Genomic DNA, 19,207 nt, shown 5'->3' with positions numbered 1-19,207 from the left:
ACTGTTTACATGCTTGACCGTTGGTATGAGGTTCTTACTGTGGAATGCAGTGTTTGGTTTTCGCCAGGCATACTGGAACCCATATCGTCCCAAAAAAACATTATACTTTTGACTCGTCTGTTCATAGAACATTCTTCACAAAAGTCTTGAGGATCATCCAGGTGTTTCCTTAATAGAAGGAACCATGAATTCTGCTCTGTGTCAGAGACTTCAACAGGAGAATGTCAGGCCATCCGTCTGGGAGCTGAAGCCCTGCTGGGTCATGCAGCAAGACAATGATCCAAAACACACAATCAAGTCTACATGAAAATGGCTAAAAAGCAACACATATGACGTTTTGTAATGGCCTAGTCAAAGGCCCAGACCTAATCCCAATTTGAGATGTTGTGGCAGCACTTGAAACGAGCAGTTTATGCTTGAAAACCCACAAATGTAGCTGAGTTAAATTAGTTTTTCATGCAAGAGTGGGCCAGAATTCCTCCACAGTGATGTGAGAGACTGATCAACAACTACAGGAAGTGTTTGGTTGGAATCATTGCAGCTAAAGGTGGCACAACCTGCTATTGAGTGTAATGGGACATTACTTTTTCACACAGGGGAAATTGGGTGTTGCATAACTTTGTTAATTAAATAAATATAATATGTTTTTAAAAATAATGATTTGTAAACTCCGGTTCCCTTTATCTAATATCAGGTTTTGGTTGAGGATCTGATAACATTCAGGATCAAAGATATGCAAAAATAGGGAACATTTTAAATGGGGGCAGTGTAAAGTTCCATTCAGTCCAGACAATTAAGATTATGTAGACACTCCGAGTTATCAGGTTTATAAAACACTCAGTTATCAGGTTTATAAAACACACAGTTATCAGGTTTATAAAACACTCAGTTATCAGGTTTATAAAACACTCAGTTATCAGGTTTATAAATCACTCCGAGTTATCAGGTTTATAAATCACTCAGTTATCAGGTTTATAAAGTTTATAAAACACTCAGTTATCAGGTTTATAAAACACTCAGTTATCAGATTTATAAAACACTCAGTTATCAGGTTTATAAAGTTTATAAAACACTCAGTTATCAGGTTTATAAAACACACAGTTATCAGGTTTATAAAACACTCAGTTATCAGGTTTATAAAACACTCAGTTATCAGGTTTATAAAACACTCAGTTATCAGGTTTATAAAACACTCAGTTATCAGGTTTATAAAACACACAGTTATCAGGTTTATAAAGTTTATAAAACACTCAGTTATCAGGTTTATAAAACACACAGTTATCAGATTTATAAAACACTCAGTTATCAGGTTTATAAAACGCTCAGTTATCAGTTTTATTAAACACTCAGAGTTGCCAAACAATTCTTAAAAATGACCACAACGGCATTGTTTCAAAATATACATTTGTGTAGAATCACAGGTCCACAAGTCCACAGGTCCTGTGTAGTACACAGCGTTGTATGAGATCTTCAGTTTCTTGACAATTTCTTGCATGGAATAGCCTTCATTTCTCAGAACAAGAATAGTCTGACAAGTTTCAGAAGAAAGGTCTTTGTTTCTGGCCATTTTGAGCCTGTAATCGAACCCACAAATGCTGATGCTCCAGATACTCAACTAGTCTAAAGAAGGCCAGTTTTATTGCTTCTTTAAAATCAGCACAACAGTTTTCAGCTGTGCTAACATAATTGCTAAACAGTTTTCTAATGATCAATTAGTCTTTTAAAATGATAAACTTGGATTAGCAAACACAACGTACCATTGGAACACAGGAGTGATGGTTGCTGATAATGGGCCTCTGTACAACTATGTAAATATTCCATTAAAAATCAGCCATTTTATAGCTACAATAGTAATTTACAACATTAACAATGTCTACACTGTATTTCTGATCAATTTCATGTTATTTTAATGGACAAAAAAAAATTGCTTTTCTTTCAAAAACAAGTGACCCCAAACTAAGTGACTCCAAACTAAGTGACTCCAAACTAAGTGACTCCAAACTAAGTGACTCCAAACTAAGTGACTCCAAACTAAGTGACTCCAAACTAAGTGACCCCAAACTAAGTGACCCCAAACTAAGTGACTCCAAACTAAGTGACTCCAAACTAAGTGACTCCAAACTAAGTGACCCCAAACTAAGTGACTCCAAACTAAGTGACTCCAAACTAAGTGACTCCAAACTAAGTGACCCCAAACCTTTGAACAGTAGTGTATATCTCTTTCCAACCACTTTCTGCTACTGGCTATGATTTCCATCTGAATGCATGTTTAGGCCAGTGCTTGACATGAACTGCAATAGGTGCCGGTACTCTGATTTTAACAAGGTGCAGGAACTCATCAACAGTTATGAGATAATATTCTATGAGGTGCAGCAACTCAAGCAGAAGAACATTTGAGACATGAAGTATCATCATGAAGTATGTATGAAGCGTCTCAGGGTGTTTTCAGACAATTCTTGTGAACAAAAGAGCCCCCGAAGCGAACTGAGAGGTGGTCTGATCCCCCGAAGCGAACTGAGAGGTGGTCTGATCCCCCGAAGCGAACTGAGAGGTGGTCTGATCCCCCGAAGCGAACTGAGAGGTGGTCTGATCCCCCGAAGCGAACTGAGAGGTGGTCTGTTCCCCCGAAGCGAACTGAGAGGTGGTCTGATCCCCCGAAGCGAACTGAGAGGTGGTCTGATCCCCCGAAGCGAACTGAGAGGTGGTCTGATCCCCCGAAGCGAACTGAGAGGTGGTCTGATCCCCCGAAGCGAACTGAGAGGTGGTCTGTTCCCCCGAAGCGAACTGAGAGGTGGTCTGATCCCCCGAAGCGAACTGAGAGGTGGTCTGATCCCCCGAAGCGAACTGAGAGGTGGTCTGATCCCCCGAAGCGAACTGAGAGGTGGTCTGATCCCCCGAAGCGAACTGAGAGGTGGTCTGATCCCCCGAAGCGAACTGAGAGGTGGTCTGATCCCCCGAAGCGAACTGAGAGGTGGTCTGATCCCCCGAAGCGAACTGAGAGGTGGTCTGATCCCCCGAAGCGAACTGAGAGGTGGTCTGTTCCCCCGAAGCGAACTGAGAGGTGGTCTGATCCCCCGAAGCGAACTGAGAGGTGGTCTGATCCCCCGAAGCGAACTGAGAGGTGGTCTGATCCCCCGAAGCGAACTGAGAGGTGGTCTGATCCCCCGAAGCGAACTGAGAGGTGGTCTGATCCCCCGAAGCGAACTGAGAGGTGGTCTGATCCCCCGAAGCGAACTGAGAGGTGGTCTGATCCCCCGAAGCGAACTGAGAGGTGGTCTGTTCCCCCGAAGCGAACTGAGAGGTGGTCTGATCCCCCGAAGCGAACTGAGAGGTGGTCTGATCCCCCGAAGCGAACTGAGAGGTGGTCTGATCCCCCGAACCGAACTGAGAGGTGGTCTGTTCCCCCGAAGCGAACTGAGAGGTGGTCTGATCCCCCGAAGCGAACCGAACTGAGAGGTGGTCTGAGCCCCCTGCTGCCATAACCCCTCACACTAGACTACTGCCATAACCCCTCACACTAGACTACTGCTATAACCCCTCACACTAGACTACTGACATAACCCCTCACACTAGACTACTGACATAACCCCTCACACTAGACTACTGTTATAACCCCTCACACTAGACTACTGTTATAACCCCTCACACTAGACTACTGTTATAAACCCTCACACTAGACTACTGTTATAACCCCTCACACTAGACTACTGTTATAACCCCTCACACTAGACTACTGTTATAACCCCTCACACTAGACTACTGTTATAAACCCTCACACTAGACTACTGTTATAACCCCTCACACTAGACTACTGTTATAACCCCTCACACTAGACTACTGTTATAACCCCTCACAATAGACTACTGTTATAACCCCTCACACTAGACTACTGACATAACCCCTCACACTAGACTACTGACATAACCCCTCACACTAGACTACTGTTATAACCCCTCACACTAGACTACTGTTATAACCCCTCACACTAGACTACTGTTATAACCCCTCACACTAGACTACTGACATAACCCCTCACACTAGACTACTGACATAACCCCTCACACTAGACTACTGTTATAACCCCTCACACTAGACTACTGTTATAAACCCTCACACTAGACTACTGTTATAACCCCTCACACTAGACTACTGTTATAACCCCTCACACTAGACTACTGTTATAACCCCTCACACTAGGCTACTGTTATAACCCCTCACACTAGACTACTGTTATAACCCCTCACACTAGACTACTGTTATAACCCCTCACACTAGACTACTGCCATAACCCCTCACACTAGACTACTGACATAACCCCTCACACTAGACTACTGTTATAAACCCTCACACTAGACTACTGTTATAACCCCTCACACTAGACTACTGTTATAACCCCTCACACTAGACTAATGTTATAACCCCTCACACTAGACTACTGCTGTAATGGGTTTCCATGGCCAAGCAGCCGCACACAAGCCTAAGATCACCATGCGCAATGCCAAGCATCGGCAGGAGTGGCGTAAAGCTCACCACCATTGGACTCTGGAGCAGAGGAAACGTGTTCTCTGGAGTGATGAATCAAGCGTCACCATCTGGCAGTCCGACGGACTAATCTAGGTTTGGTGGATGCCAGGAGAACGCTACCTGCCCCAATATATAGTGGCAACTGTAAAGTTTGGTGGAGGAGGAATAATGGTCTGGGGCTGTTATTCACGGTTCAGGCCCCTTAGTTCCAGTGAAGAGAAATCTTAACGCTACAGCATACAATGACATTCTAGATGATTCTGTGCTTCCAACGTTGTGGCAACAGTTTGGGGAAGGCCCTTTCCTGTTTCAGTATGACAATGCCCCCTGAACAAAGTGAGGTCCATACAGAAATGCTTTGTTGAGATCAGTGTGGAAGAACTTGACTGACCTGCACAGAGCTCTGACCTCAACCTCATCGAACTCCTTTGGGATGAATTGGAAAGCACACTGCGAGCCACGCCTAATCACACAACATCAGTGCCCGACCTCACTAATGCTCTTGTGGCTGAATGGAAGCAAGTCCCCTCAGCAATGTTCCAACATCTAGTGGAAAGCCTTCCCTGAAGAGTGGAGGCTGTTATAGCAGCAAATGGTGGACCAACTCCATATTAATGCACATGATTTTGGATTGAGATGTTCGATGAGCAGGTGTCCACATACTTTTGGTCATGTATTCTGTTACCAATCAAATGTACATGCTAATAGTATCTTCTGATTACAATTACTATGTCTCATATTTCAACTAAATGCAATTGAATAGCTTCCAAAATGGCAGTAGACATGTCTAGCTGTCCAATAATGCGTTCTGATGGAATGGCTTGTCCTGCACTTTGTAAAAACCCACAGTGCATTGTGGGAATTTTGGAAAAAGATCTTGGTTCCTTTCTAAACATAGCAATGTAAATGCAAAGAGGACTCGGTTCACAAAATAGGTGAAGTAAACTGGCAAAAGAGTTGAGTCCTAATTCAAATGCAGTGTGAACACAAAGAGAACTGATTTCTGCTTCGCCCCCAGAATTCACTTTAAAGAGAACTGAGATGGGTTATTTTAAAGAGGACTATATGTGAAAACGCCCTCAGAGTAGGATCATGTTTTCCTTTCAGATCATAGTAACATGGAGGAGCTTATTCTAGATCAGCACTCATTCCCTGAGACGCTTGATACTTACAGACTCAGTTTGACGGGGAGCTTGATACTTACCGACTCAGTTTGACAGGGAGCTTGATACTTACAGACTCAGTTTGACGGGGAGCTTGATACTTACAGACTCAGTTTGACGGGGAGCTTGATACTTACCGACTCAGTTTGACGGGGAGCTTGATACTTACAGACTCAGTTTGACGGGGAGCTTGATACTTACAGACTCAGTTTGACGGGGAGCTTGATACTTACAGACTCAGTTTGACGGGGAGCTTGATACTTACAGACTCAGTTCGACAGGGAGCTTGATACTTACAGACTCAGTTTGACAGGGAGCTTGATACTTACAGACTCAGTTTGACGGGGAGCTTGATACTTACCGACTCAGTTTGACAGGGAGCTTGATACTTACAGACTCAGTTTGACGGGGAGCTTGATACTTACAGACTCAGTTTGACGGGGAGCTTGATACTTACAGACTCAGTTTGACGGGGAGCTTGATACTTACAGACTCAGTTTGATGGGGAGCTTGATACTTACCGACTCAGTTTGATGGGGAGCTTGATACTTACAGACTCAGTTTGATGGGGAGCTTGATACTTACCGACTCAGTTTGATGGGGAGCTTGATACTTACAGACTCAGTTTGATGGGGAGCTTGATACTTACAGACTCAGTTTGATGGGGAGCTTGATACTTACAGACTCAGTTTGATGGGAGCTTGATACTTACAGACTCAGTTTGATGGGGAGCTTGATACTTACAGACTCAGTTTGACAGGGAGCTTGATACTTACAGACTCAGTTTGACGGGGAGCTTGATACTTACAGACTCAGTTTGACAGGGAGCTTGATACTTACAGACTCAGTTTGACGGGGAGCTTGATACTTACAGACTCAGTTTGACGGGGAGCTTGATACTTACAGACTCAGTTTGACAGGGAGCTTGATACTTACAATAATTAATTGATCTCTCTGTCCTCCAGGAGTGTCTCCTTCCCAGCAGCACCACAAGTGAATAACCATCTCTCTCCCTCTCCTTCCTCCTCTCCTCTCCTGTCCTCTCTCCCCCTCCTTCCTCCTGTCCTGTCCTGTCCTCTCTCCCTCTCCTTCCTCCTGTCCTGTCCTGTCCTCTCTCCCTCTCCTTCCTCCTCTCCTCTCCTGTCCTCTCTCCCCCTCCAGGGGTAATAAGAGCCAGGTGAGGATGTGTGTTTTGTCGTCCCCTCCCCAGCAGCAGTGCACCATAACAGACCCTACCATGTGGCAGCTCTACCACTACATCAACATCACAGAGACCAACCCTCTGGGGTCACAGACCACCATCATACAGGTCAAGTTCCATGAGCTCTGTAGGTCACCTTCACATTTCCCGCTGTGTGTATGTGTCTGTAGGTCAATGTCTCATCTGGACAGTGTGTCTGTAGGTTAACCTGTCATCTGGACAGTCTGTCTGTCTTATTACCCTAGCCTTATTTAATAACCTTGTCATTTTGTGTCTTCAGTCATCACAAGTGTAAGTTGTTGATTCTCAACTGCCTTCTGTGTGTTTGTGTACCTTTAATAGTGTTTTCCTCACCCCCCCCTCTCTCTCTCACCCCCCCCCCCCCCCTCTCTCTCTCTCTCTCTCTCTCTCTCTCTCTCTCTCTCTCTCTTTCTCTTTCACCCCCCTCTCTCTCTCTCACTCCCTCTCTCTCTCTCTTTCACCCCCCTCTCTCTCTCTCACTCCCTCTCTCTCTCTCACCCCCTCTATCTCTCTCACCCCCCTCTATCTCTCTCACCCCCCCTCTCTCTATCTCTCTCTCTCTCACCCCCCCTCTCTCTCTCTCTCTCTCTCAACCCCCCCTCTCCCTCTCTCTCTGTGTGTGTCTACAGTGCAGCCAGACCCCCCAGAGGCAGTAACAGCAGTGGGGATGGTGGGATATCCCATGAGGCTCCAGGTGTACTGGACGTACCCTGCCTCCTGGCTCCACGACGCTGTGCCCTTCCCCCTCCGCTTCCAGCTCCGCTACCGTCCTGTAGGATTCAGCACCTGGTCTACCGTTAGTTCCTCTATTCACCTGGTCTACCGTTAGTTCCTCTATTCACCTGGTCTACCGTTAGTTCCTCTATTCACCTGGTCTACCGTTAGTTCCTCTATTCACCTGGTCTACCATCAGTTCCTGTATTCACCTGGTCTACCGTTAGTTCCTCTATTCACCTGGTCTACCGTTAGTTCCTCTATTCACCTGGTCTACCGTTAGTTCCTCTATTCACCTGGTCTACCGTCAGTTCCTGTATTCACCTGGTCTACCATCAGTTCCTCTATTCAGCATACTGTCTCCCCATCTCTCTATTATATTAGTCAGTTCCTATACTATCCTACCCACTAATTACATTATATTAGTTCCTATACTATCCTACCCACTAATTACATTATATTAGTTCCTATACTATCCTACCCACTAATTACATTACATTAGTTCCTATACTATCCTACCCACTAATTACATTATATTAGTTCCTATACTATCCTACCCACTAACTACATTATATTAGTTCCTATACTATCCTACCCACTAATTACATTATATTAGTTCCTATACTATCCTACCCACTAATTACATTACATTAGTTCCTATACTATCCTACCCACTAACTACATTATATTAGTTCCTATACTATCCTACCCACTAATTACATTATATTAGTTCCTATACTATCCTACCCACTAATTACATTATATTAGTTCCTATACTATCCTACCCACTAACTACATTATATTAGTTCCTATACTATCCTACCCACTAATTACATTATATTAGTTCCTATACTATCCTACCCACTAATTACATTATATTAGTTCCTATACTATCCTACCCACTAATTACATTATATTAGTTCCTATACTATCCTACCCACTAACTACATTATATTAGTTCCTATACTATCCTACCCACTAATTACATTATATTAGTTCCTATACTATCCTACCCACTAATTACATTATATTAGTTCCTATACTATCCTACCCACTAACTACATTATATTAGTTCCTATACTATCCTACCCACTAATTACATTATATTAGTTCCTATACTATCCTACCCACTAATTACATTATATTAGTTCCTATACTATCCTACCCACTAATTACATTACATTAGTTCCTATACTATCCTACCCACTAATTACATTATATTAGTTCCTATACTATCCTACCCACTAATTACATTATATTAGTTCCTATACTATCCTACCCACTAATTACATTATATTAGTTCCTATACTATCCTACCCACTAATTACATTATATTAGTTCCTATACTATCCTACCCACTAATTACATTATATTAGTTCCTATACTATCCTACCCACTAATTACATTATATTAGTTCCTATACTATCCTACCCACTAATTACATTATATTAGTTCCTATACTATCCTACCCACTAATTACATTATATTAGTTCCTATACTATCCTACCCACTAATTACATTATATTAGTTCCTATACTATCCTACCCACTAATTACATTATATTAGTTCCTATACTATCCTACCCACTAATTACATTACATTAGTTCCTATACTATCCTACCCACTAATTACATTATATTAGTTCCTATACTATCCTACCCACTAATTACATTATATTAGTTCCTATACTATCCTACCCACTAATTACATTATATTAGTTCCTATACTATCCTACCCACTAATTACATTATATTAGTTCCTATACTATCCTACCCACTAATTACATTATATTAGTTCCTATACTATCCTACCCACTAACTACATTATATTAGTTCCTATACTATCCTACCCACTAATTACATTATATTAGTTCCTATACTATCCTACCCACTAATTACATTACATTAGTTCCTATACTATCCTACCCACTAATTACATTATATTAGTTCCTATACTATCCTACCCACTAACTACATTATATGATTTAATACAAACTGAATTTTGGTCTACAGTCAGTCCTCCTCTCTGACTGTGTTGTGGTCTACAGTCAGTCCTCTCTGACTGTGTTGTGGTCTACAGTCAGTCCTCCTCTCTGACTGTGTTGTGGTCTACAGTCAGTCCTCCTCTCTGACTGTGTTGTGGTCTACAGTCAGTCCTCTCTGACTGTGTTGTGGTCTACAGTCAGTCCTCCTCTCTGACTGTGTTGTGGTCTACAGTCAGTCCTCCTCTCTGACTGTGTTGTGGTCTACAGTCAGTCCTCCTCTCTGACTGTGTTGTGGTCTACAGTCAGTCCTCCTCTCTGACTGTGTTGTGGTCTACAGTCAGTCCTCTCTGACTGTGTTGTGGTCTACAGTCAGTCCTCCTATCTGACTGTGTTGTGGTCTACAGTCAGTCCTCCTCTCTGACTGTGTTGTGGTCTGCAGTCAGTCCTATCTGACTGTGTTGTGGTCTACAGTCAGTCCTCTCTGACTGTGTTGTGGTCTACAGTCAGTCCTCTCTGACTGTGTTGTGGTCTACAGTCAGTCCTCCTATCTGACTGTGTTTGATCTACACTCAGTCCTTTACTCTCTCTATCTTCTGAGTGTAGACCTCTCTCACTTTATCTACCTTCATCCATCTTTCCCCCCCAGGTGGAGTCTAAGGCCAGTGCCCTGCTAATAACCGACGCCCTAGCAGGTCACGCCCACCAGCTGCAGGTGAGAGCCCAGGACGAGATCAACCCAGACAGCCGGTGGAGTGAGTGGAGTCCCCTGCTGCAGACCTGGCCGTGGAGCGGTGAGAATACTACTGCATACTACACACTAGTACATCATACTACACACTAGTACATCATACTACACACTAGTACATCATACTACACACTGTTCCAAATGGCCCTCTATTCCCTATATACTGCAGTGTAAACGGTCTACAACTGGACCTTTATTAGACCCCAGAACAGTGTTTGAATAGACTTTAGTTTCTCCGTGGTGTTACACGGTTACCTGGTCAGCGGTGATATTTGTGAAAGACAGCAGCATTATGTGTTGAATCCCACAGGTTGCACAGCAGATCCAACTGAACAAACCGGCCCTGTAGATGCAGAGCTCTCTACAGCCAAGTCAGAGAGTAAGTCGCTTTTTCTAAGCCAGAACAAAACATATCTTCTGTTTCTGTATACATCAGTCTCTGTATACATCAGTCTCTGTATACATCAGTCTCTGTATACATCAGTCTCTGTATACATCAGTCTCGGTATACATCAGTCTCGGTATACATCAGTCTCGGTATACATCAGTCTCGGTATACATCAGCCTCTGTATACATCAGTCTCTGTATACATCAGTTTCTGTATACATCAGTCTCTGTATACATCAGTCTCTGTATACATCAGTCTCTGTATACATCAGTCTCTGTATACATCAGCCTCTGTATACATCAGCCTCTGTATACATCAGTCTCTGTATACATCAGTCTCTGTATACATCAGTCTCTGTATACATCAGTCTCTGTATACATCAGTCTCTGTATACATCAGTCTCTGTATACATCAGTCTCTATATACATCAGTCTCTGTATACATCAGTCTCTGTATACATCAGCCTCTGTATACATCAGTCTCTGTATACATCAGTCTCTGTATACATCAGTCTCTGTATACATCAGTCTCTGTATTTTTACATTTACATTTTAGTCATTTAGCAGACGCTCTTATCCAGAGCGACTTACAGTAGTGAATACATACATTTCATACATTTGATTTTCATTTCACGCATTTTTGTACTGGCCCCCCGTGGGAATCGAACCCACAACCCTGGCGTTGCAAACACCATGCTCTACCAACTGAGCCACAGGGACATCAGTCTCTGCATATATCAGTCTCTATATACACTACCGTTCAAAAGTTTAGGGTCACTTAGAAATGTCCTTGTTTTTGAAAGAAAAGCACATTTTTTGTCCGTTAAAATAACATAAAATTGATCAGAAATACAGTGTACACATTGTTAATGTTGTAAATGACAATTGTGGCTGGAAACAGCTGTTTTTAATGGAATATCTACATAGGCCCATTATCAGCAACCATCACTCCTGTGTTCCAATGGCACGTTGTGTTAGCTAATCCAAGTTTATCATTTTAAAATGCTAATTGATCATTAGAAAACCCTTTTGCAATTATGTTAGCACAGCTGAAAACTGTTGTTCTGATTAAAGAAGCAATAAAACTGGCCTTCTTTAGACTAGTTGAGTATCTGGAGCATCAGCATTTGTGGGTTTGATTACAGGCTCAAAATGGCCAGAAACAAATAACTTTCTTCTGAAACTTGTCAGTCTATTCTTGTTCTGAGAAATGAAGGCAATTCCATGCGAGAAATTGCTAAGAAACTGAAGATCTCGTACAACGCTGTGTACTACTCCCTTCGAAGAACAGCGCAAACTGGCTCTAACCAGAATAGAAAGAGGAGTGGGAGGCCCCGGTGCACAACTGAGCAAGAGGACAAGTACATTAGTGTGTCTAGTTTGAGAAACAGACGCCTCACAAGTCCTCAACTGGCAGCTTCATTAAATAGTACCCTTCAAAACACCAGTCTCAACGTCAACAGTGAAGAGGCGACTCCGGGATGCTGGCCTTCTAGGCAGAGTTCCTCTGTCCAGTGTCTGTGTTCTTTTGCCCATCTTAATCTTTTCTTTTTATTGGCCAGTCTGAGATATGGCTTTTTCTCTGCAACTCTGCCTAGAAGGCCAGCATCCCGGAGTCGCCTCTTCACTGCTGACGTTGAGACTGGTGTTTTGCGGGTACAATTTAATGAAGCTGCCAGTTGAGGACTTGTGAGGCATCTGTTCTCTCTCTTCTGTTCTCTCTCTCTCCTGATCTCTCTCTCTCCTGTTCTGTCTTCTGTTCTCTCTCTCTCCTCATCTCTCTCTTCTGTTCTCTCTCTCTCCTCATCTCTCTCTCCTGTTCTCTCTCTCCTGTTCTCTCTCTCCTCATCTCTCTCTCCTGTTCTGTCTTCTGTTCTCTCTCTCTCCTGATCTCTCTCTCTCCTGTTCTGTCTTCTGTTCTCTCTCTCCTGATCTCTCTCTTCTGTTCTCTCTCTCTCCTCATCTCTCTCTCCTCATCTCTCTCTCCTGTTCTCTCTCTCCTCATCTCTCTCTCCTCATCTCTCTCTCCTGATCTCTCTCTCCTGTTCTCTCTCTCCTCATCTCTCTCTCCTGTTCTCTCTCTCCTCATCTCTCTCTCCTCATCTCTCTCTCCTCATCTCTCTCTCCTGTTCTCTCTCTCCTCATCTCTCTCTCCTGTTCTCTCTCTCCTGTTCTCTCTCTCCTCATCTCTCTCTCCTGTTCTCTCTCTCCTGTTCTCTCTCTCCTCATCTCTCTCTCCTGTTCTCTCTCTCCTGTTCTCTCTCTCCTCATCTCTCGCTCCTCTAGATTCGGAGGATGATGGTGGTAGTCTGGGAGTGGTGATATTTCTGTCCCTGTTTGCTGTCATCATCATAGCCCTGTTGTCCTCTCTATTTGTCCTCATGTGGTGAGATATGTCCTCCTGTGTGTCTAAATCAGTTTACTATGTTCTCTGATTGAACAATTCCTTCATGTTGAAATATCTTTATGTTTGTTGTCTAGGGTGAGGCAATGGAGGCGGGACAATGTGACACGACAGGAACTGACCTCAATGTTGAAGATGAAGTCCTGCATATCTGAAGTGAGTCAGACCCTATCAATGTCACTACATGTTGTTACAGACCCTCTCTACTCTACGGCTGCTGTAGAGCCCTGCTGTAGAGTCCTGCTGTAGAGCTCTGCTCTGCTGTAAGCCCTGCTGTAGAGCCCTGCTATAGAGCCCTGCTGTAGAGCCCTGCTGTAGAGCTCTGCTCTGCTGTAGAGTCCTGCTGTAGAGTCCTGCTGTAGAGTCCTGCTGTAGAGCTCTGCTCTGCTGTAAGCCCTGCTGTAGAGCCCTGCTATAGAGCCCTGCTGTAGAGCCCTGCTGTAGAGCTCTGCTCTGCTGTAAGCCCTGCTGTAGAGCCCTGCTATAGAGCCCTGCTGTAGAGCCCTGCTATAGAGCTCTGCTCTACTGTAGAGTCCTGCTGTAGAGTCCTGCTGTAGAGCCCTGCTGTAGAGTCCTGCTGTAGAGCCCTGCTCTGCTGTAGAGTCCTGCTGTAGAGCCCTGCTGTAGAGCCCTGCTGTAGAGTCCTGCTGTAGAGCCCTGCTCTGCTGTAGAGCCCTGCTGTAGAGCTCTGCTCTGCTGTAGAGTCCTGCTGTAGAGTCCTGCTGTAGAGCCCTGCTGTAGAGTCCTGCTGTAGAGCCCTGCTCTGCTGTAGAGTCCTGCTGTAGAGCCCTGCTGTAGAGCCCTGTTGTAGAGTCCTGCTGTAGAGCCCTGCTCTGCTGTAGAGACCTGCTGTAGAGCCCTGCTGTAGAGTCCTGCTGTAGAGCCTTGCTCTGCTGTAGAGTCCTGCTGTAGAGCCCTGCTGTAGAGCCCTGCTGTAGAGCCCTGCTGCAGAGCCCTGCTGCAGAGCCCTGCTGTAGAGCCCTGCTGTAGAGCCCTGCTGTAGAGTCCTGCCCTGCTGTAGAGCCCTGCTGTAGAGTCCTGCCCTGCTGTAGAGCCCTGCTGTAGAGCCCTGCTGTAGAGCCCTGCTGTAGTGTAATATGGCTCTGTACTGAAGTGGTATTCTACTGTAGCGTTCTACAACTGAGTTATCCTGCTGGCAGGACAGGTTCGTTAGCCTGGATAATGCTGCATAATGTCTAGGTGGTTCTAGATCAGGACAGGTTTATTAGCCTGGATAATGCTGGATAATGTCTAGGTGGTTCTAGATCAGGACAGGTTTATTAGCCTGGATAATGTCTAGGTGGTTCCAGAGCAGGACATCCTCTGGGGCTGGGTGTGGTGGTTGGGGTTAGGGGAATGTTGGTAAGGGGAATGTTGTCTCTGGCTGAAATAGTGAAACAGTAGGAGTTGAGTTTTCCTGTGCAGTAGGGACCGTTGTCCTGCTCCAATGTGCTGCACAGTAATACAGAACCAGCACTGAGTGGCCTACAGCAGGGATCATCATCTATACTCAACAACAATATAAAGGCAACATGTAAAGTGTTGGTTTCATGAGCTGAAATAAAAGATCCAAGAAAGGTGCAGTTTTGTCACACAACACAATGCCACAGATCTTGAGGGAGCGTGCAGTTGGTATGCTGACTGCAGGAATGTCCACCAGAGCTGTTACTATGAACCAGTAACTCTGTGGTATAACTTTTACTACAACCCTGAGCAGCCATTGTTTTGACTATAACCTTAACTATGTTTCTATCTGTGTATATGGTTTTGACTATAACCTTAACTATGATGTGATTTCTGTTGTTCCTCTTTTCTTTCTCTTGTCCTCTTCTCTCCTCCTTTCTCCTCCTCTCTCCTCTCCTCCTCTCTTTCCTCCTCTCCTCTCTCCTCCTCTCTCCTCCTCTCTTCTCTCCTCCTCCTCTCTCTTCTTCCCTCCCCCTCCTCCTTCCTCTCCTGTTCTCTACAACTTCCCTCCCCCTCCTCCCCCTCCTCATCCTCTCTCTTCTTCCCTCCCCCTCCTCCTTCCTCTCCTGTTCTCTACAACTTCCCTCCCCCTCCCCCTCCTCCTCCTCCTCCCTTCTCTCCTCAGCCTAGGTTGGCCCATCCTCTCAGCCCTTATAGGGCCCCTCCTCTCCACCAGGCCATACCTCCACTAGCTGTCTGCAGCGTCCACAACACACTACCCACAACCTCCCAGGAGTCTCACCACCCTGCCAACAACCCATCTGGAGTGAGTGCTTGGCCTGGTCGCTGCCTGCCGACAGACAGACATGATGGACCGACTGACTGACTCCTCCCACTGGAGTTGAACCTCTTCTGATTGGTTGTGGGCCTCAGTGACAGTACAGCACCAGTAAACATGAAGTCAAAGGAAGGAGAGATTAGTATCTGTCTGTCTCCTCCTCTGACTGACTGAACAAGGTTCACATTGTTTTCCCTGACGATGGTCCTTTATTCATTTCACTCATATTGTGACTATTGGAATGCTGAAGGAGGAGGAGAAGAAGAAACAGTTTGCCAATTTGATAAAGCAAAAAGCATTACTGATATATAGACCGGTTGGCAATATAGACAGGTTATAAACAGGTTATAAACAGGTTATAGACAGGTTATGGAGAAGTTATAGACCGGTTGGCAATATAGACAGGTTATAAACAGGTTATAAAGAGGTTATAGACAGGTTATGGAGAAGTTATAGACCGGTTGGCAATATAGACAGGTTATAAACAGGTTATAAAGAGGTTATAGACAGGTTATGGAGAAGTTATAGACCGGTTGGCAATATAGACAGGTTATAAACAGGTTATAAAGAGGTTATAGACAGGTTATGGAGAAGTTATAGACCGGTTGGCAATATAGACAGGTTATAAACAGGTTATAAAGAGGTTATAGACAGGTTATGGAGAAGTTATAGACCGGTTGGCAATATAGACAGGTTATAAACAGGTTATAAAGAGGTTATAGACAGGTTATGGAGAAGTTATAGACCGGTTGGCAATATAGACAGGTTATAAACAGGTTATAAACAGGTTATAGACAGGTTATTGAGAAGTTATAGACCGGTCGGCATTATAGACAGGTTATAAACAGGTTATAAAGAGGTTATAAACGTTATTTAGAGGTTATAGACAGGTTGTCATTCTCTTGACTTCAGCAGAAGAAGAGAAGGAACACTCAGCAAGGCCGCTGCTATTGGCCAACGGATGAGAAAGAGGAGTCCTGTCATTTCCATGCTGACCAGTCACAGACAGTGTCAGGATGATGTCATAACTTAATGTGGGTAGCTTGAGGTTACATTGGTCTGGGAACAATTATCTTCTCCCCCCGACCCCCACCAGAAGTGACGTGGTTGCCCCACCTGGAGCAAGAAGACCTGATGGAGTAACTGTCATAATCACCCATTTATGAGAGGTCTCTACCACTTATAACCAGCATGACATCAGTTGTCCTCCGTCCCATCAACATCACACAGCGTTAATTCTGCTCTAAAGGACAGCGAAGTCATTTCCCAGTTCTTTACATCGCTGTGTAGTCATGGGAAACACAAGGTGCCTTTACACAAAGTTAAAGCCTCGCTGGGTGTCTTTGAGGTTCTCTCGAGCTAGTAGCGATGCATGGATCCTATTGAAGCTTCTTCTGTGTTCTATCTCTAACCAGCAGAACTAAATGTAGTTCATAATTATATTCTGGTATTTTTAGAGGTTGTTCCACTGCACAGTTCCCCAGTCATTGATATGAAGCTCTTAATGCAGCAGATGGCCCAGGGTGTCCCCCTACATCCTACATGGACACCCTGGGCCCTGTATACTGTGAGCTCTGAAAGAATTGGGACAGTGACATTTTTTACTGTTGGATGCATTTGTTATTTGTTTTGGTTGTGTTTTAGATCATTTACCCAATAATAATGAATGGTAAATCATGTATTGTGTCATTTTGGAGTCACCTTTATTCTAAATAAGGATATAATGTTTCTAGACACTTCTACATGCATGTGGATTCTGCTATGAGGACAGATAGTCCTGAATACCTCACCGTTTTTTTAATTGTGAGAGAATGTCTATCCAGGATGTTCTCAGAGGTAGTCAACAGTTACCACCACCCACACCCTGCTACAGCTCCAACACCTTGCTACAGCTCCACCACCCTCCTACAGCTCCAACACCCTGCTACAGCTCCAACACCCACTCCCTGCTACAGCTCCATCACCCTGCTACAGCTCCATCATCCTGCTACAGCTCCATCAACCTGCTACAGCTCCATCAACCTGCTACAGCTCCAACACCCTGCTACAGCTCCAACACACTGCTGCAGCTCCAACACCCTGCTACAGCTCCATCACCCTGCTACAGCTCCAACACCCTGCTACAGCTCCAACACCCTGCTACAGCTCCAACACACTGCTGCAGCTCCATCACCCTGCTACAGCTCCATCACCCTGCTACAGCTACATCACCCTGCTACAGCTCCATCACCCTGCTACAGCTCCATCACCCTGCTACAGCTCCATCACCCTGCTGCAGCTCCATCACCCTGCTACAGCTCCATCACCCTGCTACAGCTCCAACACCCTGCTACAGCTCCACCACCCTGCTACAACTCCAACACCCTGCTACAACTCCAACACCCTGCTACAGCTCCATCACCCTGCTACAGCTCCATCACCCTGCTACAGCTCCAACACCCTGCTACAGCCCCAACACCCTGCTACAGCTCCAACACCCTGCTACAGCTCCATCACCCTGCTACAGCCCCAACACACTGCTACAGCTCCAACACACTGCTACAGCCCCACCACCCTGCTATAGCTCCATCACCCTGTTACAGCTCCAACACCCTGCTACAGCTCCAACACCCTGCTACAGCTCCATCACCCTGCTACAGCTCCAACACCCTGCTAAAGCTCCAACTCCCTGCTACAGCTCCAACACACACACCCTGCTACAGCTCCACCACCCTGCTACAGCTCCAACACATTGCTACAACTCCATCACCCTGCTACAGCTCCAACACCCTGCTACAGCTCCATCACCCTGCTACAGCTCCATCACCCTGCTACAGCTCCAACACCCTGCTACAGCTCCATCACCCTGCTACAGCTCCATCACCCTGCTACAGCTCCAACACACACACCCTGCTACAGCTCCATCACCCTGCTACAGCTCCATCACCCTGCTACAGCTCCAACACCCTGCTACAGCTCCAACACCCTGCTAAAGCTCCAACTCCCTGCTACAGCTCCAACACACACACCCTGCTACAGCTCCACCACCCTGCTACAGCTCCAACACATTGCTACAACTCCATCACCCTGCTACAGCTCCAACACCCTGCTACAGCTCCATCACCCTGCTACAGCTCCATCACCCTGCTACAGCTCCAACACACTGCTACAGCTCCATCACCCTGCTACAGCTCCATCACCCTGCTACAGCTCCAACACACACACCCTGCTACAGCTCCATCACCCTGCTACAGCTCCATCACCCTGCTACAGCTCCAACACCCTGCTACAGCTCCAACACTCTGCTACAGCTCCATCACCCTGCTACAGCTCATCACCCTCCTACAGCTCCGTCACCCTGCTACAGCTCCATCACCCTGCTACAGCTCCAACACCCTGCTAAGCTCCAACACCCTGTTAAGCTCCATCACCCTGCTGCTGCTCCATCACCCTGCTACAGCTCCATCACCCTGCTACAGCTCCATCACCCTGCTGCAGCTCCATCACCCTGCTACAGCTCCATCACCCTGCTACAGCTCCAACACCCTGCTACAGCTCCACCACCCTGCTACAACTCCAACACCCTGCTACAGCTCCATCACCCTGCTACAGCTCCATCACCCTGCTACAGCTCCAACACCCTGCTACAGCCCCAACACCCTGCTACAGCTCCAACACCCTGCTACAGCTCCATCACCCTGCTATAGCCCCAACACACTGCTACAGCTCCAACACACTGCTACAGCCCCACCACCCTGCTATAGCTCCATCACCCTGTTACAGCTCCAACACCCTGCTACAGCTCCAACACCCTGCTACAGCTCCATCACCCTGCTACAGCT

At 45.5% G+C, this 19,207-nt stretch overlaps 1 protein-coding gene and 1 non-coding gene across 2 annotated transcripts in view; one reads left to right on the top strand and one right to left on the bottom strand.

Annotated features, from left to right (window-relative positions):
- LOC106572564 (interleukin-11 receptor subunit alpha) overlaps positions 1-17,065 on the top strand; it is a 59,426-nt gene extending 42,361 nt beyond the window's left edge. The window contains exons 6-12 of the mRNA XM_014146861.3: positions 6,849-7,015; positions 7,539-7,705; positions 10,254-10,398; positions 10,663-10,731; positions 13,027-13,126; positions 13,222-13,300; positions 15,234-17,065. Coding sequence (XP_014002336.1) covers positions 6,849-7,015; positions 7,539-7,705; positions 10,254-10,398; positions 10,663-10,731; positions 13,027-13,126; positions 13,222-13,300; positions 15,234-15,434 — 928 coding nt within the window. The 3' untranslated portion in view covers positions 15,435-17,065. The remainder of the gene's footprint in view (positions 1-6,848; positions 7,016-7,538; positions 7,706-10,253; positions 10,399-10,662; positions 10,732-13,026; positions 13,127-13,221; positions 13,301-15,233) is intronic.
- trnaa-ugc (transfer RNA alanine (anticodon UGC)) lies at positions 11,388-11,460 on the bottom strand. The gene has a single exon. It is a non-coding gene; the product is annotated as a tRNA-Ala (tRNA).
- Positions 17,066-19,207: the final 2,142 nt, after the last annotated feature.

The sequence above is a fragment of the Salmo salar genome, chromosome 01 (assembly GCF_965601325.2).
Source record: "Salmo salar chromosome 01, fSalSal1, whole genome shotgun sequence".
Classification (NCBI taxonomy): domain Eukaryota; kingdom Metazoa; phylum Chordata; class Actinopteri; order Salmoniformes; family Salmonidae; genus Salmo; species Salmo salar.
Note: the sequence above shows the minus strand (reverse complement) of the source record. Positions and strands in the feature narration are given on the sequence as shown.